Below are 24,600 nucleotides of genomic sequence, written 5' to 3' on the forward strand. Positions count from 1 at the left end.
GGTTTAACATGCATTATGCCCAATCTCTAGTTTCTGAGATGACCATGGTCACCTTCAGACCGCAGTCAGATCTAGAGAGCTTCATTTTAACCTCCCAAACACGTAATGTCTCAAACACGTGTGTCTCCTGAATGGGGCACATTACTTGTGCAGGATATTCAGCCAAAATATTTACATAACATTGAAATAAATGAGAATTCACAGACTTAAAAAAAAAAAATTAGAAAATGAAAATAACACATTACCCTTCCATTTTCAGTTTTAAAACCCCCTTCAACGGGTTTTAAAACGTATGAATCGAAGGGGCACGTAGAATATAAAGCGCTGGGAAGGTTTCCCCTGCATGGAACCAATACCTGAACGGAAGAGAAAGAGACAAAACATGCAGTCTGTATTTATTTCCATAGATAAAGACCATTGATCTCATCCTAAAGCAATATTTCATGTTCAGAAAAAAAAACATTCTGTACTACTAAATACTTCGTATTATTATAAAACATTTATAGACCTTGGGCCCATAATACTTTCCATTAAAAATATATGACGCCCACGAGAGTTCTTAAGATAAAAGTTTAATACACTTACTCTGAACCTCTAATGGTAGCTACTGAAGGAGGAAATACTCTGTTTTAAAGAAATACAACAAGGAGGAGTCATGGACATGGTACACATTTGTATGTTTGGAATGTGAACCTTGTGTTCCAGCCCTTTAAATGTACATTCCTACATAGAACCAACTAGGAAAGCAAAGTATTTACAAGATATTTTTTTTTTTTTACAGGTTCAAAAATGTTCCTTCCTCCTCTCCCCAATTGGGGTTGGCTGCCCATCTTTGTTTGTTCTCCTCCATTAATTCCCCTCGCCCATCAAATCAATTAGAATAAATGAGGAAGACTGATGGTATCGCTGGAGAAATTTCTTGGGGTCTGTGCCTCTGAATTGACTGACCCTTTTGGAATTGATCTCAAAGGGGTCAATACAGAGCTTTGTACGGCCATTAAAGACAGACTAGCAAATCCTTTGTGGTCCTTTTGCTTGCTGTTAGGAAGAATCTACGATATGTTGTGTGTGCATCATGGGTTCCAATCTTTGAACACCAAGGCCTATATTTACTAGGGGGTTAGTTAGTCCATAAGATAGGGGAGCTCAACTCCATTCCTCAAGACCCCCCAACAGGTCAGGTTTTCAGGATATCCCAGCTTCAGCACAATAGTGAAGTGCCATCCCTTGCCACACCTACATGTCCATATTAAGGCATCAAGCATGAGCGCCGGATGTCCTGTCATTTGCGAAAGCGCGCGCTTGGGGGGGCATTGAGGGTAGTTGGTAGTTGAGCGCGCTAGAAAGTCAGATTTTTTTGTTTACATAAACTCCGAGCGCCTGTGAGTGTGTGTGCCCGCACACCGCGTGAGCGGGGACTTACATATATAGATACATATAATATATCTATACTATAAGCAACCGCGGCAAGCGTCGCCCTCTCAGTGCGCTCAGCACTAGCGGGGACGCAGCCCAAGAAGAAAAGAGTAGGGCGATTGCTGCAAGACTGGAAATAATCTCCCCAAATTATAATGCAGAGAAGAGCCACCAAATTAATAAAGGGGATGCATAATCTAATGTATGAGGAGAGGCTAGCTAAATTATATTTATTTACTTTAGAAAAGAGGTGTCTAAGAGGGGATATGATAACAATATACAAATGTATTCGGGGGCAGTACAAGGAGCTTTCAAAATAACTATTCATCCCACGGGCAGTACAAAGGACTCGGGGCCATCCCTTAAGGTTGGAGGAAAGGAGATTTCACCAGCAACAAAGGAAAGGATTCTTTACAGTAAGGGCAGTTAAAATGTGGAATTCATTACCCATGGAGACTGTGATGGCAGATACAATAGATTTCTATGTTCAAAAAAAAAAGTTGGACATCTTTTTGTAAAGATATACAGGGATATACCAAATAAGTAAACATGGGAAGGATGTTGATCCAGGGAGTAATCTGATTGCCAATTCTTGGAGTCAGGAAGGAATTTATTTTTCCCCTTTTGAGAAATATTTGGATGATATATCACAGCGGTTTTTGTTTGCCTTCCTCTGGATCTGTCCTGGAACTGGATTGTATATTTTCACTGTTCTCACACTGCCAGCTCTCCCCAGTTAAGCTGCATGTTTTCCCCTGTTCTAGCAGCTTATGCTGTTGTGTAAACTGCAACATTATTGTTACATATCCCCCTTTACACAGCCACTAGTTGGTTGCCCTGGCAACCTCCCTATCCTCATAGCCATAAGGTTGGTTTAGCCCAGGACTCCCCTGCCCCTTTCTGTTTAATAGATTGGTCCTCAGCCTATTCCTGTCTGTCACAGGAAAGTGATTTCTTTCCTAACAGGCTGCCTAGGTGAGTACACTCTACCTCCATTCCTACCTCTGTAAGTACACTCTAACTTTAATTTTATACAAGTAATTTACAGGAAGGTGTCAAATATATTTCGGATATTTCCCATTGTACCACGCTGCGGAATATGTTGGCACTTCAGAAATAAACAATAAAAATAAAGAAATGTTTAAGTAAGATCAACTAAAAAAAATATTGTGCCGTGTATAGAATAATTATCGCATGCAAGCAAGTTCACAGAATTTCCTGATAACTAGTTTCATATTTTTAGAATTACCAAATTATTCTTAATCAATTCCAAGAAGGATCAACAAAACTGATCAGATGACTCACAAAATGCTTAAAATGTTTACATTGAAAAACTGCACTCATTTATACAGTGGAATACAATTACAGAAATCTAGGAGTTATAAATACAAACAATTGAGTGGCGAAATGAGAACTTCTCTCCAGTACTGCTAGGAATGAAAGCCTTCTTTATTTATCTTCCTGGGAGATATCACGCAGTTCAGTACACACGGAAAATAGCCCAAAACGGAGACATACTCAATCTTGCATTTTCACACAGTTGAGCGGTCACAAGATTAGACACAAGACCAAGTCGGCAAACAGCCAGACTGCAAAAATCAAGTCCTGTAATTAATTACCCCTCTGCATAGATAAATGGTTTTTGGGTACACTTTGTACATGTCTAAAAGGCATTTTAAAAAAAAAGTTTAGTTTTAATACCTACGCCTGGATCAGCATAAACAATGTTGGGTTTGGGATTGTAAAATTTAGTGACAAAAGATATTTAAGCAGGATTGCGGTTTTAAACAGAATTCAATTTTGTTATGTTATTTTAAAAATAAGCCCAATTGTATAGTGTATTTCTTCAAAACACTTGTCCTACTGAGCTATTAACTGATGCATAAGAAGGTTAATTGGCATCATGAAATCAAAAGGTCAACCATAGCATTAAAGTGTCATTAATACTGCAAATATTACAAAAGTAAACCTGTGAAAATCTGAACTTTCATTACATGGAATGTGAAAGGCAATAGTAATGTCACAACACCCTTTGGGATCAAAATTCTGTCTAAACAAGAGTTTCAAGTTCAAGAAGATTTTAAAAACAAAGACCAGACGCATATCAAACCAAGTGATGTTCTCTGTGATAACTGAAAGGAATAAGACAGCCAACGAACCAGATGCAAGAGGCTTCGTGCCCCCAAGCGAATTCAACATCTGCATTTGGAAACAAATTAATTGCCTCAACACTAGGGTTCTTTATATCACATACAGCAACAGCACCACTTATAGTACAAAATAAGTGCGCTTTACACGCCAATCCCATATTTAATTGTAAATAAAAAAAATCTATTCAATGATGTGCCTGGTTAATGTTTGGGTAAGCATGCCAGCCATTGTCATGGCATGGATATCCTAATAGCTGACCACTAACCTTATTGAGCCTGTATTGTCTTATTGTTTGGTGCAGAAGAGCATTATTTCATTAAATATCCAATTGGTTAATCCAGAAGCCCTCACCACCATTGAGCCACAGCCACTACAATTACTGTATTCAATTCAGCTATATGCGGCAAATGCCTTCACTTCACACACAGAAAACCTACATAAAAAGCATGTATATAGGCATGTATATAGGCATCATTAGAGATCGTCACACTTCTAAGATATTGTCACAATACAAGTACAGAGTAAAACATAGCAAGGATTTCAGTGAATGATAATTTGCCATGGTGCCAATACTAAATGTTTTAACATGCTGCATCTCCAATGCCAAAGAGCAACAGCAGCTCTCTATGGCTCTAATCGGGTCAACTAAAATGCCCCAAGCTTTGTTTGCATTTGTGACAGCATGCTTGTGTTATAGCTGCTAAATCTATAATCCCTTTACAAGAGATTCTGTTCACGCTCACGGACATGTTATGAGCTAGCAAATGGTAAAGGAGCCAAACCTTAATGTGCACATGTATAACATCACAGATGTAACACCTGGGACCACACCGAGATGCAATATCCGTATCCACCTCTGTGAAGGCCAGCAGTACAGATTATAGGAGTAATCTGGATTACATGTTGGTTTGACATTCCCTCATCAATCCCAGTTCATCGAAAAATACACTGGGCGCGATTCACCCTTTTGTACGGTTACAGGGTTTGTTTGTGTGATTGTGCAAGAGAATCTGTTAAAGACACTATTAGGCCAGTGGTTCTCATATTATTCTAATGAAGAAACCACAAGTGAGGATTTGGGTAATAGTAATAATCATGGTAATGAATTGAATGTTTGAATGCATTGATAATCAGGGTGAGCACCAGGGATACAAATTGTATTAAAACTATAAAATCTTAGCAGGGTAAAGAATTCCCCATAATAAAAAGAACTATTTATAGAAGCGTCAATGAAAATATGTATGTATATCTTTATTTATATAGCGCCATTTATGTACATAGCGCGTCACAGCAGTAGCACACGTGGCATAATATCACACAATGGGAAGAAGCGCTTCAGACATAAAGGTAATATTAGGAAAGAGAGTCCCTGCCCCGAAGAGCTTACAATCTAAGTATCCAATCTAATATTTGCATTCACTTTCGTATACTTACAATGCCGTGAACTTCTGCGACTTTGCTGACCAAGTCTGGGCGCTGTTTCTGAATAGCCAAGTAGAAAGGATTTTTCGAGATGTCCTCATCATACACAGCCATAAGGATTGCTCAGTTCTGCAAGATGTTCAAAGACAAGGAAGCAAACATGTTTAGTTCTAGTTCTTCACATGGGATGTTCCGTAATCTTTTAAATTGCAACTTCAGAACATCGGTTTGGTTGGCTGTGATACTAATAGGGGTCAAACACAAAGCAATTTAATGTGAAGAGAGCAAACAAGTCTCATAACAAAGCATATTGTACAGGGCACGATCAGGATGGAGATACTCAAACAGACACTCCCCCAGAGAGGGGTAAACCCCGGAGGAAGGGGCAGGGAAGACAACCGCTCTGATCTACACACTACAAATATCACAATAAAGTGCAAAAAAGGTGCTACACACTGCCAAAAAGGCAACAACACAATAAAGAAAAGAACACAATCCAAAAATCAAGGCGGGGCAGACACGTCTCGGCACTTAGCCCTTCCTGGCCCGTTCCCACATAAGAGTGGTACTTCCCTTCAGGAGGAAAAAACAAAAGGAGTCCCGCAGCTACAATGTAACCTGTGAGTACTTAGTATGTAGGAAGGTGATGTAGAAATTATCTAAATATCATCTTATCTGCTGCTCTGCAACTCATCACCCGCCATCCAGCATGCAAGAGGAGCGTGTGTAACATCACATCGCCCCACCATCCAGCATGCAAGAGGAGCGTGTGTAACATCACATCGCCCCACCATCCAGCATGCAAGGGGAGCGTGTAACATCACATCGCCCCGCCATCCAGCATGCAAGAGGAGCATGTAACATCACATCGCCCCAACATCCAGCATGCAAGGGGAGTGTGTAACATCACCCCACCATCCAGCATGCAAGGGGAGTGTGTAACATCACCCTGCCATCCAGCATGCAAGGGTAGTGTGTAACATCACCCCGCCATCCAGCATGCAAGAGGAGCATGTAACATCACATCGCCCCACCATCCAGCATGCAAGGGGAGCATGTAACATCACATCGCCCCACCATCCAGCATGCAAGAGGAGCATGTAACATCACATCGCCCCACCATCCAGCATGCAAGGGGAGCATGTAACATCACATCGCCCCACCATCCAGCATGCAAGGGGAGCATGTAACATCACATCGCCCCACCATCCAGCATGCAAGGGGAGTGTGTAACATCACCCTGCCATCCAGCATGCAAGGGGAGTGTGTAACATCACATCGCCCCACCATCCAGCATGCAAGGGGAGCGTGTAACATCACATCGCCCCACCATCCAGCATGCAAGGGGAGTGTGTAACATCACCCCGCCATCCAGCATGCAAGAGGAGCATGTAACATCACATCGCCCTACCATCCAGCATGCAAGGGGAGCGTGTAACATCACCCCGCCATCCAGCATGCAAGGGGAGTGTGTAACATCACATCGCCCCACCATCCAGCATGCAAGTGGAGTGTGTAACATCACCCCGCCATCCAGCATGCAAGGGGAGTGTGTAACATCACCCCGCCATCCAGCATGCAAGGGGAGTGTGTAACATCACCCCGCCATCCAGCATGCAATGGGAGTGTGTAACATCACATCGCCCCACCATCCAGCATGCAAGGGGAGTGTGTAACATCACATCGCCCCACCATCCAGCATGCAAGGGGAGCATGTAACATCACATCGCCCCACCATCCAAGAGCAGTGTTTATATTTAAAAAAAAAAAAAAAATTTAAAAAAAGGAAGGAAGGTTAATTTCAGCAATTACTCAGAAGCTCAAATTGTATTGGTGCCTTGGAAGATGTAACAAGCTACAATGAATCATGCTAATAATATGGGAGCATTACAAGTCGGGTTAATTGGAGTCAGAGCCTAACCTGTGGTGCTATGTAAAGCGGATGCATGTTCTTGGTTGACTTTCCCCGCCTGCCTGTGCCGGGGCAGATGTATTTGTGCCAGGACTTAAGAGGCTTATAGTGAAGTTATTTGTGATGTGTAATCTCATGTCCCCGAGCTGAGGAAGATCACTGAATAAAACCTCTCCCTCTGACCATCTGTCTAATCCGAATGATCTGAAATCGCTTCGGTCTGGCACAAATTATTATTTTACTCATTTGGATCAGGCGACAGATTAAGCCCCAAAACATTTCTTTGTAGAAAAAAGTAAATGATTGGTCACAAGTTTATATCAGAGAACTATTTTCCTGAGGTACTTCGTGACCTGTATGCCTCCTCAAACAAACAGTGCTTTATACAACATGTGGAGAGATACAGGACCTAGGAAATGTGCATATGCAAATTTTCAAAATTAGCATATTTCCCAAGTATCTTGCATGTGTTCAGGCCTATTAAAGATGGCAAATTGGTGGGAAATTTGATTTCTGGTTTCTTCTCACGAGTGTAATTTAGAGCCATGGAAAGAATTATACATGGTGAACTTCACTTGCATTTGCTATTTAACCGTTCCATTAAAATCAGGGGCAGCTAAGAAGTTGGTTTGATAGAAGCCCTGTGGGAACAAAACTAATTAGAGTCTTTACTTTTCAATTATGAACTTAAAAATTAGTTATGTTCAAGGATGTCTAAAAAATAGTATTAGAAAGGCCAATAACTTCTCACGCATTAAATCCAGCCACACATTACAGCAGAGCTTCCAAAGTCGCACCCCACAAGGGTTTGCATCCACATTCGCAAGGCATTGTGGGGGGGTGACTTTGGAAGCTCCGGCAATAATTGACAGCTGCACTCCCCCCGCCCCCCCCCCACTCCGAGGTGCAGTATGGGGCCTTATTAAGTGTGTGTTCCCCCCACTACATTATACTGCCTGGGACCGGTCACACAGTTCTGTTAGCGATATTCTGAGTAGGCAACATTAATTAGAGGTTCGCAGAACAAATCTTTTCTAGCAGGAGGTGCACAGTGCAACAAAGGTTGGGGGATCACTGAAATAATGTCTACACCTGGCAATCCTTTCCCTCGGCTCCGCATAAACTGAAAGTAAATTATTAAAGCGGTTGGGCTTCCAGTTCCCTAAGCAAAATCAGCAACATGAGGACACGCTGACCCATTTGCCAATGGAAAAAAAAAACACAAACAAAACCTGACTCCACTTTCTCAAACTATTTTAATATTTTAAAGCATCAATCTACTGCAGAAGCCTTTGTATATATAAAACTTGTATAATGTTAGTATATTTCCCCCGCCCTGCGTTAAGGACGGGTTATAGGACGCAGCAGATATAGATACATATATCTATATCCATCTTAAAATATTTACCTATTCTTAAACATCTCCATTCAGCGGGTTTATTTTGTAATACAGTTACAAATGTTACAATTATGGCAGAAAAAAGGGATGCGTTTGAGATAAGGTTTTCTGTACTAATGTTTATAGCCAATATTCAGTGAGCGGTTAAGTCAGTCACCTCTCTCTGGAATAACTCCGCTCCTTTCATTTGAATTGTTGAATTTTGTTTTACATTGTATATGTTAACTGTAGAACTAGATTGAAGGGGCCTATGCAGAGAGCAGCGAATTTTAAAATTGGCGAGTTTAATAAAAAGTAGCTTTTTTGGAGAGTTTTATTCTCCATATGCAGAAATGTGCGAATTCTGCTATGTTTAACATGAATGCATGTGGCGAGTTTAAATTGGCGAGATGCGCGCTGCAGAAATGTGTTAAAAAAAATTTGCGCCTTTTTTTTTCCTTTGCTATGGCCGCGAGCGGCAGCTTCTTGCCAACTTTTCCTGGCGAGGCAAAAAGGAGACAATCGCGCCATTTTATCTAGCATCTAGCGGCTGTTCGCGCCTCTCTGCATAAGGATATTTTTAAAACTGGCGAGATGGAGGTTCTCGCCAGCCGCGAGGCGAGTTTTAGAAATAGAAAAAAAAATTGGCGCGTTTTTCGTAACTCGCCATTTTCTGCTGTTTTCTGCGCGATTTTCTCAAAAAAATGGCGAGTTTTGAAATAGCGCTGCTCTCTGCATAGGCCCCGAAATCTCTGAAAATTGGGCAAAAACATTCTGTAACGGGATTAAGAAAGCATACAGAATAACAGAGGTTATAGCTGATTTACCAACAAATTAACCAAGCCCCTGCTGGACAAGGTAACTTATTTACATGAAGTAAAAATCAACCTACCTGAAGATGAGGAGGTGGGAAGTTTAGCCACAGTTAGCATTTAAGTGATGGTTAAACATCAACCAGCAATTCCTCCAAACTGTTACTGCCATGCACGATTCATTCAAAATAACTGACATTTAATCACAGATTTCTATGCTGCACAAGACAAAAACTCCTAATTTCTCCAGAGGGTACAAGCAAAATGAATAGAAACATGTCCTGTCTTGACTCTTGCAGCGGTGATAACTTTGCACAAGAAGAACTGAAATGGCAAAACGTGATGCCCATTCCTGCATGACACGTCTCTGAAGTGGAGCTTTTTGTTGGGAAATTGGACAACTTTTTCCCCATTAACACATGCATCTTTTTTCTAAGATCATGCAATAGAGGTGTAATAATTATGTCAGGCAAAGATCATGCATATAAGGAAGGGGATTTGGCAATTTGTAGTGCAAAACCGAGCAGCCTGGAGCTTCTTTGCACAAGTTTTACTTCTGCCATGTCGAAACAATTGTGTATTTTCACCAATTTGAGATGATATGGATATAAAAGGCTTTGATTCGTTCCAATCGTGTCCGAAGCCATGATACATTTTCCGCACAATAATAAGCCTTTTTGCTAATCTCACACTTATTGAGGCCCATCTATGATTCGTCGCAAACGTCATTTTTGACGTAAAGCTGACGTCACAAAAAACACAAATTACAATGCACTTGTGTGCGCCTATGTACTAAAACAGGGGTGTTCAATTCCAGTCCTCAAGCCCCCCCCCCCCCCAAAAAAAGGTTCAGAATATCACAGCTTTAGCACAGGTGGCTCAATAGAAGGGCTATCTTGAAAACCTGACCTGTTTTTTTGGGGGGGGGGGAACACATAGAATGTAAAAATAAAAATGTTACAAATTCTAACAAATCTTAATGATCGTAATTAACATATGCAATGATATAATAATATTGCCTCCCCTTTGCACAAATCTAACATTAGGCTACGCTTATAGTGCCGGCGACGTCAGGCTGCGGTTGCTGGCATAATCAAATTGAGATGACTTCCAGCGATCGCGACCAAGCCGTCGCTCCGTAGTGCCGCGCTTACTATAAGTGTACGCGACGGCGGCAATGCATTTGTTTTGACGTGGCGTCGCTGTCACTATAAGCACAGCCTTATTAAGGTTTCCGTTTCTCCTGGAAACACATGCCTGGAACATAGCACCTGAGCGATAAATACATTATAACAGGGGTATAATTAATAGCATAACAGATACATTGTGACATGTGGCCCTTGGTGAATGAGCCCTTGTGCATTACAAACACATGTGGGACACATATGGGACCCATGTGCATTTACACTGCCCTGTAACATGACCTCAGTCCCTTTAATGAGCGGTATGAAACTCTTGCAGTGGACTGGTACTCACTCAGCCAGGGGACTGGTACTCACTCAGTCAGGGGACAGGTACTCACTCAGCCAGGGGACTGGTACTCACTCAGCCAGGGGACTGGTACTCACTCAGCCAGGGGACTGGTACTCACTCAGCCAGGGGACTGGTACTCACTCAGCCAGGGGATTGGTACTCACTCAGCCAGGGGACTGGTACTCACTCAGCCAGGGGACTGGTACTCACTCAGCCAGGGGACTGGTACTCACTCAGCCAGGGGACTGGTACTCACTCAGCCAGGGGACTGGTACTCACTCAGCCAGGGGACTGGTACTCACTCAGCCAGGGGACTGGTACTCACTCAGCCAGGGGACTGGTACTCACTCAGCCAGGGGACTGGTACTCACTCAGCCAGGGGACTGGTACTCACTCAGCCAGGGGACTGGTACTCACTGTCAGGGGACTGGTACTCACTCAGTCAGGGGACTGGTACTCACTCAGTCAGGGGACTGGTACTCACTCAGCCAGGGGACTGGTACTCACTCAGCCACGGGACTGGTACTCACTCAGCCACGGGACTGGTACTCACTCAGCCAGGGGACTGGTACTCACTCAGCCAGGGGACTGGTACTCACTCAGCCAGGGGACTGGTACTCACTCAGCCAGGGGACTGGTACTCACTCAGCCAGGGGACTGGTACTCACTCAGTCAGGGGACTGGTACTCACTCAGCCAGGGGACTGGTACTCACTCAGCCAGGGGACTGGTACTCACTCAGCCAGGGGACTGGTACTCACTCAGCCAGGGGACTGGTACTCACTCAGCCAGGGGACATGCTCCTGTCACCTCCTCCCCACTGCCAGAGACCAGGGCAGCAGGCAGCTGCTATCGTCTGCCCACACAGCGCAGGAGAGCAGACAACACTCCTCCCAACCAATGGGCGCCGCTCCTCCCTAGAGTGACGTGCCCGGAGCCAACCACGGGACGAATAGAGGCGTAAAGCCACAACATTTGGAGGCTAATGACATCACTGAACTTCAACCTTTTCCCGCCCCCCTGGGCCCCCGAGGCGACCATCTTTAATTTGGGAAAAACAACAATTCGTTCACCCCCTGACGGAAGGGCAAACAATAAAATACAACAACGTTCAACGCGGAGTAGTAATAACACCGCGCCACTTTCACGTGCTGCAGCGCAAGCATTTTTTTTGTTCCGTTGAAAAAAAAAACGTGGATTCAGATCTCAGAGACTATGTAACCCCCCGCGTTATTTTTTTACACTTGCGATGTTTCGTTTCGCATCGATAATCGCGCTTATTTCCTGATTTCGCCCTTTATGTGCTGAATGGACGTGAGAGGGCGGAGCGAGTTGCGCCCATATCAAAAATGGCCGCCGAACCTCAAGGTACCAACATCGGTGGCCTGCGCCGCGCGGTCACCTGGCGGGCGCGAGCACGAGCGTTCCACCCCCCCGGCGCGCGCGAGCGTTCTATCCCCGGGCTCGCTGCCCCCACGTGACTCTTGCAGGTGCTGCTGAGCAGAGGGTTGCAGGAGCTGCAGAACTGGGAGCTCCCTGCTGGGGAGGAGGAGGCTGCACGCCCAGTGCATCGGATTCCCACATCTTTTTACAGTTCTGCTTAGTGCACTTACCAGCCTCTGTATAACAGCACATGGAGTGTTGTTTTATTCTTGCGTGTATTTTCTTGTGCACCAGCCTCTGATACCAATGTGCATCTTGTTACCCACCTGGAAACTGCTGTTTTCCTTTTCTGCAAAATGTCATGCAAGACATTTTTTGGCACGTGTAGTTGTTTTCTTGCGTGTGTGCAAACCATTAAGATGAGGCAGCCTGAGGTCGGGGGGGTCTCTTAACTCTAACCCAGCAGCAGGTGCCTGTGTGAGTGGGAGACCTTGGTTTTCCTACACATGAAGCTCCTCAGTAAGAGACTTCATCCAGCTCCTGGGAGCATCCCACTGTGCAGGAGCTGCCTTGGCTTTTTGGAGGTAGCCTGAGACCTGTTCCATTCTATACAGCATTTGTGAGGTCCCCCCACAGCCTCCTGAAGGTTGGGATTGCAGTGTGGCCATGCTAAAGGAAGAGTGCAAGGTGCTGCTGGATGCTCTGAACAAAGTGACAGCATGCTACAGACATTTGGTGCTAACCATAGGTGGCACCTCAGACTCCCAGAACTTACGTGAGGAGCTGAAGAAGACAAGGCAGAAAGCCCAGGAACTTGCAGTGGCCAACAGAAACAAACTCACCAGCACCCTCAAGGATAAGAGACTGAGCAAGGAAGACAAAGCTGAGATTGAGCGATTATGGGTGATGTTCTCCACCTGCATGGACATCTTGGAGACAGACATGAGAAGAGCCTTGGAGCTGGGCCAGGAGTTTCCATTAAACATCCCCAGAAAGTACCTCCTGCAGACTGGCATGAGTGGGGGTACTTCTGGGGTGGCAGCCAGGGCTATGAGTGTGCAGAACATGAAGTATGACGCTGAGCACAATATAGACGTGATAGATCTTAAGGACCTGGAGGATGAGATCAACCAGGTGGATGAGATGATGTATGAGATGGAGATGAAAGTCAATGTCCCTCAGTGGACGGTGGAAGCCAAGCAGGACCCGGGGGCTGAGCTGAAGTCCACCACAAGTGTCAGGGCTTCCTCTGCTGGAATCCTCTCTATGAATGAACATAAAGCCATCTGTGACCTCAACAAAGTTTTAGCTGGGGTGGTTTTCACTGCAGTTCTTATTGTTGCTATTATATTGGCAGTTTGTGTAGTAAAACTCTCTTAAGCACAAGAACATACATGCTGCTGTTATTATTATTATTATTATTATTATTTTAATGGGGTTTCTGCATTCAATCAAACTACATTTTGATCTTGGTTATTAGATTGTCAACTAGAGTTTGGTGATGTGATATTCCGCAGGAAAAACAAGTTGGCAGATGAACCAATATTTGGGTAGAACGTATATATATTTAATGGGTGACTGATGTTTTTGTGTGCAGGATTTTGGGCCACTTAAGTCCCCTCTTTAACTTGTGTTTAACCTCTTCTCCAGCTTTAAAAATAGTATGCATTATTAAATGGTCAGGGACCGGAAACTAGTGTTATTGACATTGCTAAACTGATCTGGTATTTTATAAATTCCTACTTTTTTTTCCTGTCGTATTAATTTAGTATCACAAAATTGATACAGCTACGAAATAATGCAGTTATCTGGGTTTGCTGGAAGTGACACCTGCAGTGAAGTAAGTATGTTGCTGCTATTGTACAGGTCTTAAGATTTAAAGATTGATTCATATAGTATCTCAAACCAAAAGCCACCTTTCCATTTGCACTAAGCCCGTGAATCCTTACAGCACAAATATTATTGTGGCAATTAAATCCCCCCTCCCCCCCCCCCAATGGGAGCATGCCATGTACAGGCCATTAGAGCTTGCACGCTTCTTAATATTGTTTAAACTAATTATTTGCAGCAAGTATTACTGTTATTTGTAATGTGTGCTCCTTAACTCTTATCGCTACCCTCGCTGTGTCCAATATACTGTGCGTATAATGCGAATATAACCAAGATCGGTTTTATAACGTTAATTAGCCAGTTTCCCTTGGACTCATTCCATGAGCTTGTCACTTATTATTTATAGCAGACCTACAGAGAGACTGCTACATAAGGGGAATGGTTGTAACACGGGATTGTGTTGATGTGCGTTTTGTGCCAGTCGCAGATATGTGCTGAAATGCAGTGGTCTTCAGCCAAAAGGAGGTGTGGGTTGCCAATGAAATGAATCCAGGTCTTGTTATTTCCTACAGGTATGAGCCAGGATTGATTTTGCATTACAGAATAGACTTTTTAAGATCTACCTTTTGGTTATCTGCAGATTTGCTGAAGTAGAATCCCTTCACTGCGGAGCAATGCCTCGCTGGGCCCTCTGGCAGTGAAGAGGTTGTGATTGTAATGAAATTAGTGTTACCCTGACTAAATGGGACACTTTGAACTATATTTAAAATGTAATAAATATTTGCAAATTACTGGTGTTACATTGCCGGCACCATGTACAGCTTCATTGTGAAAGTGAAGCTGAACCCCAAAAATGAGTGTATATATTTAATTTATTGCTAACATTAATTTCCCATTTCCCTTGGTCCACATAGTTCTAATACATATGCATTTTGCAGTCTCTAAAAGGCCCCCGCTCTATGCCGTAACGCCTCTCGCTTCTTCAAGACGGGAACGCGCTGAGCTCCATTAATTGGAACAGAAGTCAGAGCTTCCCTGACATGGGAAACTGTCTTCACATCATGCAGAAAGGGATCACCTCTATAAGAAGGGTAAGAACGATTTACGTTCTTCAGAAATACCATGACCGGAGAAGCCAATTGGAAATTGGCAACAATAGCTCCACTAGGATTCTGTTTTTCTTGTATAGTTATATTTTGTAATCCTTACTGACCCCGATCTGTTTTTGGAGTTCCGTACAGTATATATATATATATATATATACATACATATACATATACACACACACACACACACACATATATTGGGCAGGGGATAATCAATGGTAGTCATTGTTCAGCTTTGGTCTTGTGCTCTATGATGTCACCAGAAGCCTCTGTGCCAATTGCCAACACTAGAGCGGTCCTATTTAATAACACACGTTATTCTACTTTATTTATTCTACTTTCCAAAAGCGTACAGACTCCCATGTGTGAAACGCGTTTGCAGAGCCCTCGGGGTGTGCTCTGTGTGTATATAGTGTCTCATTTCTCATTATTAGGGATATGCTTAGAGGAGACTTAATCTAATTATGTACGTTGTAATGAGGTGCTGTGAATGGAGGTACGAGCTATCCAAAGACTTCTTGGAGCTTTTTACATTGGTAACAACTAACCAAATGGTCAATTCCGATTGTGTCTCTGAAGAGGGTCACCTACTACATGGGTGGTCAAGTCCAGTCCTCAAGACACCCGTCCGTACACTGTGACTTTAACCCTAAAAGCTTAAAACGAATGAAGGGGGGGGGGGTATGATATAAGACGACAAGCCATAATGGTTAGCACTGTCACATTAGATATGTAGAAATAAATAATTAATATGAACATGGGTCAACTATGAAAATGTGTAACTATAACTGCCTTACCTATAATGTGCTTTTCTGTGCTCAAGTGACCTGGAACTTGAGGGGGTGTCATAGCCCCCCCCCCCCCCCCTGGTTTGTACATTTTTACATTATGGTAATGTATATATGTTACTGATTTTGTATCTGCAGCACTCCCAATAGTTCTTGCTTGTTTTTAATGGTGCTCCATATCGTCCTTCAATAGAGTTTTTCACAAATATTCCACTTTAATGATGTGTGCCTGGCAACTTCTTTCATATCAAGTAAACAATGAATTCTGTGAATAAACCACTCTGCCTGTGAAAATAAAGTTACTGACGTGGAGTCTCCGTAAGTAAATGAATATCAGGTTTATTGAACTGGTTAAAAAAAAATGTATTTATTAATCATAAACAAAATACACCTGTCTAAGGTGTTTAGAAAGGACATTGGGAAATTTGAGCAGGATGATACTGTTACCTCACGCAAAGATAATGCAACCACACTTGCAAAGATCTTTGGTGTGATACACAAAATACATGATTAACAACGGAATACATGGCTGTAATGAAAGTGTTTTTGCTGGTATTAGGAATTGGAAAGCCGAACATGAGTGATTTGTGAATGGCTACGATGCTCGTAGATGAAATTAGTATGTAATGCGTCATTCTGCGTTAGGAACAGATCTGATCCTTTCTTAGAAATCCCCTGTGGAATTCAAAAACATGTTCTTGCAGTAAAAATAGACCTGTTTTGATAATAGCCACAGAGCAGAGTAAGTGAGCATTTCTATACAAGCTATAAGTACAGGTTTCTATACTCCGGTCAACACTTTACCCTTCACAGATTGTCATTACGTAAAAAGTCATCCTGAAAGACCATTGGATTAGAGGTCCCTAAATGCTTTCTCTCCTAATACGATTACACTAGTCTTTTAATGCTGGCTGAGGTCTGGACAGAGTACGACTTGGGTATATGCACAATCATTCACAGTGACAAGCGTGCAGTAACAGTGGAATTAGTGAGTAAACATGGATGTCGTCACCACCCACGTGTATACACTCTGAGAAATTCTGATGTATATAGGGGACAACACAGCTTCCAAAGGAAATGTTAAAACAAACACTAAACACAACTGTGTTGAGTAGATGTGACATTTCCCCAATACTTTTAGTTCTGATCTATTTTCATATTGGCCTAATATTCTTATATGAAACCTTATACATTAATTTTACAGGGTCTCTCAAATGATTACAGTCTTCATTTTTTTTTTCCTCCAAGAACTAAAGTCACTTGCTAATGGTAACACCAAGGTGAGCGCTGTGTCTCCCATGGTACATTACCAAAAAACACTTTCTTCTCTCGAGAAAAGGCATTAAACACCTTCAATACCGGAGGATGAACACTGAAGGACAGTCATGGAGAAAAACCATGAGGCAATGATGGGAACAACACAGAAAAATCTTGGCCACTCAGGGCTTGTTCCAAATCCGCCCAAGCAGGTAATCGTGCTGTTTCCAAACAATTTCCAATTGAAGTCAAAGGGGAAATTCTGCCAAATCGGCTTCTTTGGCTGATCTAGAACAAGTCCCTCTGTCTTCAACGCCACAAATAAAATACTCAAGGTGTGAGTTTTGTTCATTATCTACACTGCGTTAAAAACAAAAACTGAGAAATACACGCAGCTATAACTGTTTAGAATTACTCAAAATGATTTTCTTGTAGTATGTTTTAAAATCTTGTATGGCCTACACATAGTAGAACTTATTTATGGATATATAATTGTGACAATTCCACATTTCAGGGACTTCTCTGTTCTCACTATTTATAAAGACTGCATTCATTACCCAATACCCAATATTTCTGCTCTGCCAACAGAAACAGAAACTGGCTTTTTCAAATCCTCTCTTCTGTCAAAGGGAAGTGGATTTGTAGTTCTGTAAATGTACATGTAGTTGTACTCTGTGGCTCTGGTTACCATCAGGCGTCAACCTTTTCCAATAGTTTTGACCTTTCTGAAAGTATTGGGCTGGCAGTCCAACAACGGAACTGTCTGAGCCCGGGTATGATAATATCAATCCAACCACAAGAGCGAGACAGTAGTCAGAAAGGGACAATTAGGCCGCGCTTATAGTCCTTGCTACAGTGACAATGACGTCACGCTGCGCTCGCTGAAAAAATAAAATTGAATTGACTTCCAGCGATCGTGACTAAGCCGACGCTGCGGCGCTCCTCCTATAAGCGCACGCAACAGATTCAATACATTTGTTTTGACGAGATGTCGCCGGGACTATAAGCGCGGCCTTAGCCGTGGCCATTCAGCGAGTGAGGGGTAGTTGGGCGGAACAGTTTAGCCCCTGTGGTAGGAGTTACGGTTTACGCCTTTTAGGATTAGGGTTTAAAGTTACAGTTTTCAGGGTTAGAGGTTGGGGTTTTTAGGGTTAGGGGTTAGATTATCTGCTGCAGCGAACTGTCCTGCAAAGGCCGTGCTTATAGTAGCGGCGACGTGCTCGTGACTGCTGATGTCACACATCGCTATTGCGATAGTTGAACTTCATTTTCAGGAGACCTCGGGAGGCGACAGGGGGTGTGGCGGAGGCGTGGCCATGAGCGGTTCGCCCTCATTGGCTTGAACTGTTCACGTGACAGTAACGTCACGCTGCCGTCGCTGTCCAAAGACAGGCTTTGCTTATAGTGCTGGCGACGTCACGTCAAAACAAATGTACTGCTGCCGTTGCGTGTGCTTATAATAAGCGCGACGGCTTGGTCGCGATCCCTGGATGTCATCTCAATTTGATTTTTCCAGCGACCGCAGCCTGACGTCACCGGCACTATAAGCGCAGCCAAATACCCTTGACTTCAGCGATTCCGGTCGCCATGTTGCTACGCCGTGCCGTTGCGGTCATGCCCACTATGGGCACCTGTGACAGACTTCAAGTCCTCGTTATGGCGCTGTGCGATGTCGCCAGTACTATAAGCGCAGCCTAATTGTCCTAGACATGATAGCTGCCCCTATACCTGTGAAGTAATACAGAATACATAGGACTAGGCAACTCATCTTAAAGCAGTAATCCTGCCAATTTGACGCCCCCACCCCTTGCGTACAGGATGGAAACCCCAGAGCTGAATCACGTTATTTTCAGCTGGTTCTGTTACTTACGGGTTTTGCGCTGGGTTTTTACTGGCCACCCAATAGGAAGCCAAATCAGGTGACGTTGCGATTTACTGTTGGCTCGCGGGACCTGCAAGATTTAAACAGCCATTTTGTTTCCCCGGGGGGGGGGGTGAAGCACTTGTCCCATCCTTCTCAAGTTGCTCAACTATACCAGGGGGTTCCCAGGACTGAAAATAACAGACACCCTGTTCCTGGGATTGCTACTTTAACCCTTTTTATGCCAGAATAACCTGCTGCAAGGCCAATCTAGCTCATAAATTAAGATTATAAAACCGAGCCACGCGGGGAGCTGTGATTACTGCTCATCACATCAATACTTCTCCTACATTAAAGCTGCAGTTCACGCTGCCGTTTTCTTCCCATTGAATATGTGCATCAATACAATCTGCACACTGACAAGTGATTAGATAAGTTGCAGATCGATCCGTTCCCCTGTAATCGATCGCATGCTCGGGTTATTTAATTCAGTTCTTGCACAGCATTGTGGGCAATGTAGTCCAGCAATATTATGTGACTGGGCAGTTACTAGATACAATTGGTTCACTGCTAGAGAGAGGATGGGGCTCAAGAGCCAGAGCCTATCAGAAGGGGAAGGGGGTGTGACTTTGGAAATGCTTCCTACATTAGGCCTTGGACATAGTACGGTGAGCCGCGCTGAGCCGCGCTGAGCCGTGCTGAGCAGATGCACTTACCCCCTGCATCTGTCATCAGCACGACTTTAGCAGCCGCTTCCGCATGCGTGCGGAGGCGCAGGTATTTTGGAGAGACAGGCAAATTTAAAATTTGCCGCTCAGGGAAGCGGAGGAGCGGTCACGTGACTGCTCACATCCAATGGGAGCGAGGGACTAGCCCCGCCTCCCGCCCCGCCCCCAAAGCGCGCTCACTGCCTCGCCTGCCAGGACACAAAAAAGCTCCAATTTGAGCAGGCGAGGCAGAGCCGGAGCGCGGATCAGCGCGGCCCGAGGCCTTAAAAACATTAAAAATGCCTTTAAAACATTTTTTTGTTTTTTAAATGCTACAAGTATCATAGTACAGAACGGATTTCTTTACACAAAAAAACACGTAGGATATTACTTGAACTGCAGCTTTAAATAACAATAGGATCCCTTCGTGTCCTGGGCGTTAAACTCTACATCTAACTCCTCTGCATATCACACATCCCTTTCTCAGCGGGCTACGCTCCAAACCCCCTCCTGCTTCAGCGAGTCCCTGTGTGCATACCAAGAGTTAAATCCCCTCCGGCGGTTCAGGGAGGTGTAGTCCCTGCTGCATGCTGGGAGGTGTAGTCCCTGCTGCATGCTGGGAGGTGTAGTCCCTGTTGCATGCTGGGAGGTGTAGTCCCTGCTGCATGCTGGGAGGTGTAGTCCCTGCTGCATGCTGGGAGGTGTAGTCCCTGCTGCATGCTGGGAGGTGTAGTCCCTGCTGCATGCTGGGAGGTGTAGTCCCTGCTGCATTCTGGGAGGTGTGTAGTCCCTGTTGCATGCTGGGAGATGTAGTCCCTGCTGCATGCTGGGAGGTGTAGTCCCTGCTGCATGCTGGGAGGTGTGGTCCCTGCTGCATGCTGGGAGGTGTAGTCCCTGTTGCATTCTGGGAGGTGTGTAGTCCCTGTTGCATGCTGGGAGATGTAGTCCCTGCTGCATGCTGGGAGGTGTAGTCCCTGCTGCATGCTGGGAGGTGTGGTCCCTGCTGCATGCTGGGAGGTGTAGTCCCTGTTGCATGATGGGAGGTGTCGTCCCTGTTGCATGCTGGGAGGTGTAGTCCCTGTTGCATGCTGGGAGATGTAGTCCCTGCTGCATGCTGGGAGATGTAGTCCCTGTTGCATGCTGGGAGGTGTGTAGTCCCTGTTGCATGCTGGGAGGTGTGTAGTCCCTGTTGCATGCTGGGAGGTGTGTAGTCCCTGTTGCATGGTGGGAGGTGTAGTCCCTGCTGCATGCTGGAAGATGTAGTCCCTGCTGCATGCTGGGAGGTGTAGTCCCTGCTGCATGCTGGGAGGTGTAGTTTGGCAGGGTTATAGAGCTGCTTGTTTCCCCATGAAGGACACATGCCCCGGAGCCCATGGGTAATTTCCTGATTGTAATACAAGGGTTTTGTTGCCTTCTGTTGCTGTTATTTGCAATGTCAGGCTTGTTTTCCGAGCCCTTCATGCCATTCATTAATTTTCAGGGTGTTGTGGGTTTTTTGTGATGTTTTACACACTTCTGGGGTGACAAAGGCACCAGGAAAGTGCTAACTGCATGCACCAGGAAGGTGCTAACTGCATGCACCAGGAAGGTGCTAACTCTGCATGCACCAGGAAGGTGCTAACTCTGCATGCACCAGGAAGGTGCTAACTGCATGCACCAGGAAGGTGCTAACTCTGCATGCACCAGGAAGGTGCTAACTGCATGCACCAGGAAGGTGCTAACTGCATGCACCAGCCTTGATCCTGTTGAAATCCTGTTAATTGCAGCGCAAAGGGGTTAATGTGAGTATCTGGGAATATTTCATGCAACGCGAGTGCCTGCGACTCGCTTGTGAGTTGTGTTTAAGCTCGCGGTTGTGTGTAAGCTGTTACAATGCAGTGTTGCAGCTCACTCTGTGCTACATCATTCATACTTTTAGTTTGGCAATTTGGGGGGGCTGTTCCCTTTATCATCTTAAAGCAGCATTTCGTGTTACAATTCAGGGGTCTCTGGAGGTGAAACGCGTTACTTTCTGCTGATCACGCGCATTTTAAGTGAAACTTCTTTGTCTTTTGTCACTGAAATTGTGATAGTGATCAAAACACAATTTCAGTGCCAAAACGCAAAGAAGTGTGACTTAGAACGTGTGTTTTAGCTATTTGCACTTATATTTATAGTAACTGAATTGTGTGTGTGTGTTATTCTCAGGGCCCTGCCCCCCCCTCCCTCTCTCCCCCAGCGGAGCTGTGTCCTGCTGCTGATGCCAGCCCTCCGACGGAGGTAAGGGGACGCGGCTTACGGGGGACGGGGTGTACTTGTGGCTCACTGGGGGGGGGGGTGAGGGAGAGACGGTGTACTCGGTGTCTCACTGGGGGGGGAGAGAGAGGTTGTACTCGCGGCTCAATGGGGGGGAGAGGGTGTACTCTGCGGCTCACGGGGGGGGGAGGGTGTACTCGGCGGCTCACTGGGGGGGGAGGGTGTACTCGGCGGCTCACTGGGGGGAGGAGAGGGTGTACTGCGCGGCTCACTGGGGGGGGGTGTACTGCGCGGCTCACTGGGGTGGGGGAGGGTGTACTCTGCGGCTCACTGGGGGGAGGAGAGGGAGTACTGCGCGGCTCACTGGGGAGGAGGGAGAGGGTGTGCTCGGTTCACTGTGGGGGGGGAGAGAGTGTACTCGGCTTACGGAGGGGGGGCTGCGCATGCTCGGCGGCTCACTGGGAGGGGGGGTGAGGGTGTGCTCTACGGCTCACTTGTCGGGTGTGTGTGCGCGCCGCCTGCTGCTGCTGGAAGGTGGCAAAATTCAGTGGCCGTGAATGTTGCCGACGGCCTCTTCGGCGACGCCACTTCCGTCACCACTGACTTCCGCTCCCACCATCTCCATTCACTGCCACTGACTTCCGCTCCCACCATCTCCATTCACTGCCACTGACTTCCGCTCCCATCATCTCCATTCACTGCCACTGACTTCCGCTCCCATCATCTCCATTCACTGCCACTGACTTCCGCTCCCATCATCTCCACTCACTGCCACTGACTTCCGCTCCCACCATCTCCATTCACTGCCACTGACTTCCGCTCCCATCATCTCCATTCACTGCCACTGACTTCCGCTCCCATCATCTCCATTCACTGCCACTGACTTCCGCTCCCATCATCTCCATTCACTGCCACTGACTTCCGCTCCCATCATCTCCATTCGCTGCCACTGACTTCCGCTCCCACCATCTCCATTCACTGCCACTGACTTCCGCTCCCACCATCTCCATTCACTGCCACTGACTTCCGCTCCCACCATCTCCATTCGCTGCCACTGACTTCCGCTCCCATCATCTCCATTCACTGCCACTGACTTCCGCTCCCATCATCTCCATTCACTGCCACTGACTTCCGCTCCCATCATCTCCATTCACTGCCACTGACTTCCGCTCCCACCATCTCCATTCACTGCCACTGACTTCCGCTCCCATCATCTCCATTCGCTGCCACTGACTTTTGCTCCCATCATCTCCATTCACTGCCACTGACTTCCGCTCCCATCATCTCCACTCACTGCCACTGACTTCCGCTCCCACCATCTCCATTCACTGCCACTGACTTTTGCTCCCACCATCTCCATTCACTGCCACTGACTTTTGCTCATGTGGTCGGTGCCGCTAAAGAAGTTTCACTTCAAAGAAACCCACGTCACCAGGAATCCGCGTCGGGTGACATTGTGGCTTCCTATTGGCTGCCGTGCCGCGGGAGATTTTAGCCTCCATTTTGTTTCCCCAGCACCTACGGCGGTAAGTATCTCTGGAAACAGGGTCACTGGAGCTGAAATGAACGCGGTTCTGCTCTGGCGACCCCCTGCTTCAAACCTATAGGAAAACCCCTGGGCGGGACTACGGAACTGCGCCCTTCAAGCTATGCAGCAAATTTCTATTATATTACATTTTCTCAATACGTAAAGGTTCACACCTATGGTTCACATAATAACACAAATGTACAACGTCCCGCTGAAGATACTGTGTGTGTGTGTGTGTGTGTGTGTGTGTGTGTGTGTGTGTGTGTGTATATATATAGATATAGATATATCGGAAATATTACTGTATGCTCATTCGCATGTCTTAGACAGGTCTGCAGCCCTGCCTTTCACCATTATCGCCCAGCATACAGTGCTTCCACTGCAGCAAGGGATTATGGGAAATGACATGCAAATGAGCACACAGTGCCACCTTTTGCTTCAAAACCATTTAACATGGTCCCCTGTAAGTTTATGCTTGCTGCATATGTATAAATAGACAATACCATGCAACACTCCTGGTGTTCCAAACACTCCAAAAGACCACAAGAAAACTGATGGTGTATCAATGAAGAGTGTATATTGCAAGACACAACAACAATATTATGCAACAATATGCAAAGGCAAACAGGATATATTCACATATATACATATATTATACATACACGTATGGGGGAAAGGTAGGCGCACGCATATACCAAGGATAACTAAAAACACATGAGCGATTCGTATGGCTGAAGCATGTGGATTAAAAGACTTGCATATAAGAATAAAAGGATGCAGAGATACTGTAAATCCCAGGGAAAAAGAATATGTACAATATCCCTGATGACGGGGGACGAGATGTTGGGAGTCCACGGGGTGGTCAGGATTATTGGAGTCCTGCACAGTGTATACTACTAGTGGGTGGGTGGGTATGTGTGTGGTTATGTTGCTGCAGCTTCTGAAGGAGGGGGGGGGGGGCATCACTTCCCAGATAAAGACATGAGAAATCTATAAAACAGAAGTGCAAGGCCACTCACAATGTGCAGACTGTTAGACAATTTAATCAAAGATGAAAAAGCTGATTAAAAAACGCACTCACAATGTGCAGAATTCAATAAGCTTATCTGTATAAGATGCGGGGAGTTGGGAGGCTCCGTGCTGCCGGCTGACAGGACTTCCGCGCTGCCGCTGTGGTGATGTCACTGGTCGGACCTCCAGTTAGGCTACGGGTTCTCCACAAAAACAAAACTCCTCTAGTCCTTCCTTCCTACGCGTTTCGCAACTGAACTGTGTTGGCAACACAGTTCAGTTGCAAAACGCGTCTGTCTTTGTGGCGAACAGATAAGCTTATTCTGCACAT

General features: G+C 45.3%; 2 protein-coding genes across 6 annotated transcripts in view; one reads left to right on the top strand and one right to left on the bottom strand.

Annotated features, from left to right (window-relative positions):
* ANKRD27 (ankyrin repeat domain 27) overlaps positions 1-11,494 on the bottom strand; it is a 47,183-nt gene extending 35,689 nt beyond the window's left edge. For 4 of the 5 annotated variants that reach the window (XM_075576343.1, XM_075576344.1, XM_075576341.1 and 1 more), the window contains exons 1-3: positions 11,348-11,494; positions 5,002-5,118; positions 246-356 (exon numbers count right to left, since the gene is read on the bottom strand). In XM_075576343.1, the coding sequence (XP_075432458.1) occupies positions 246-356; positions 5,002-5,103 (213 nt within the window). In that variant the 5' untranslated portion in view covers positions 5,104-5,118; positions 11,348-11,494. Of the gene's footprint in view, positions 1-245; positions 357-5,001; positions 5,119-11,324 lie in introns of all 5 variants that reach the window. The other variant, XM_075576342.1, reaches the window with a different exon arrangement.
* A 388-nt stretch (positions 11,495-11,882) lies between these two features.
* On the top strand, positions 11,883-16,867 carry RGS9BP (regulator of G protein signaling 9 binding protein). Its single transcript, XM_075576347.1, has one exon. The coding sequence runs from the start codon at positions 12,613-12,615 to the stop codon at positions 13,324-13,326; it is 714 nt and encodes a 237-aa protein (XP_075432462.1). The 5' UTR covers positions 11,883-12,612; the 3' UTR covers positions 13,327-16,867.
* Positions 16,868-24,600: the final 7,733 nt, after the last annotated feature.

Source organism: Ascaphus truei, chromosome 19 (assembly GCF_040206685.1).
Source record: "Ascaphus truei isolate aAscTru1 chromosome 19, aAscTru1.hap1, whole genome shotgun sequence".
NCBI classification, from domain to species: domain Eukaryota; kingdom Metazoa; phylum Chordata; class Amphibia; order Anura; family Ascaphidae; genus Ascaphus; species Ascaphus truei.

Excerpts from the sequence above, each read along its gene's own strand:
- RGS9BP (XM_075576347.1), top strand. The coding sequence starts at position 12,613 with ATGCTAAAGGAAGAGTGCAAGGTGCTGCTGGATGCTCTGAACAAAGTG.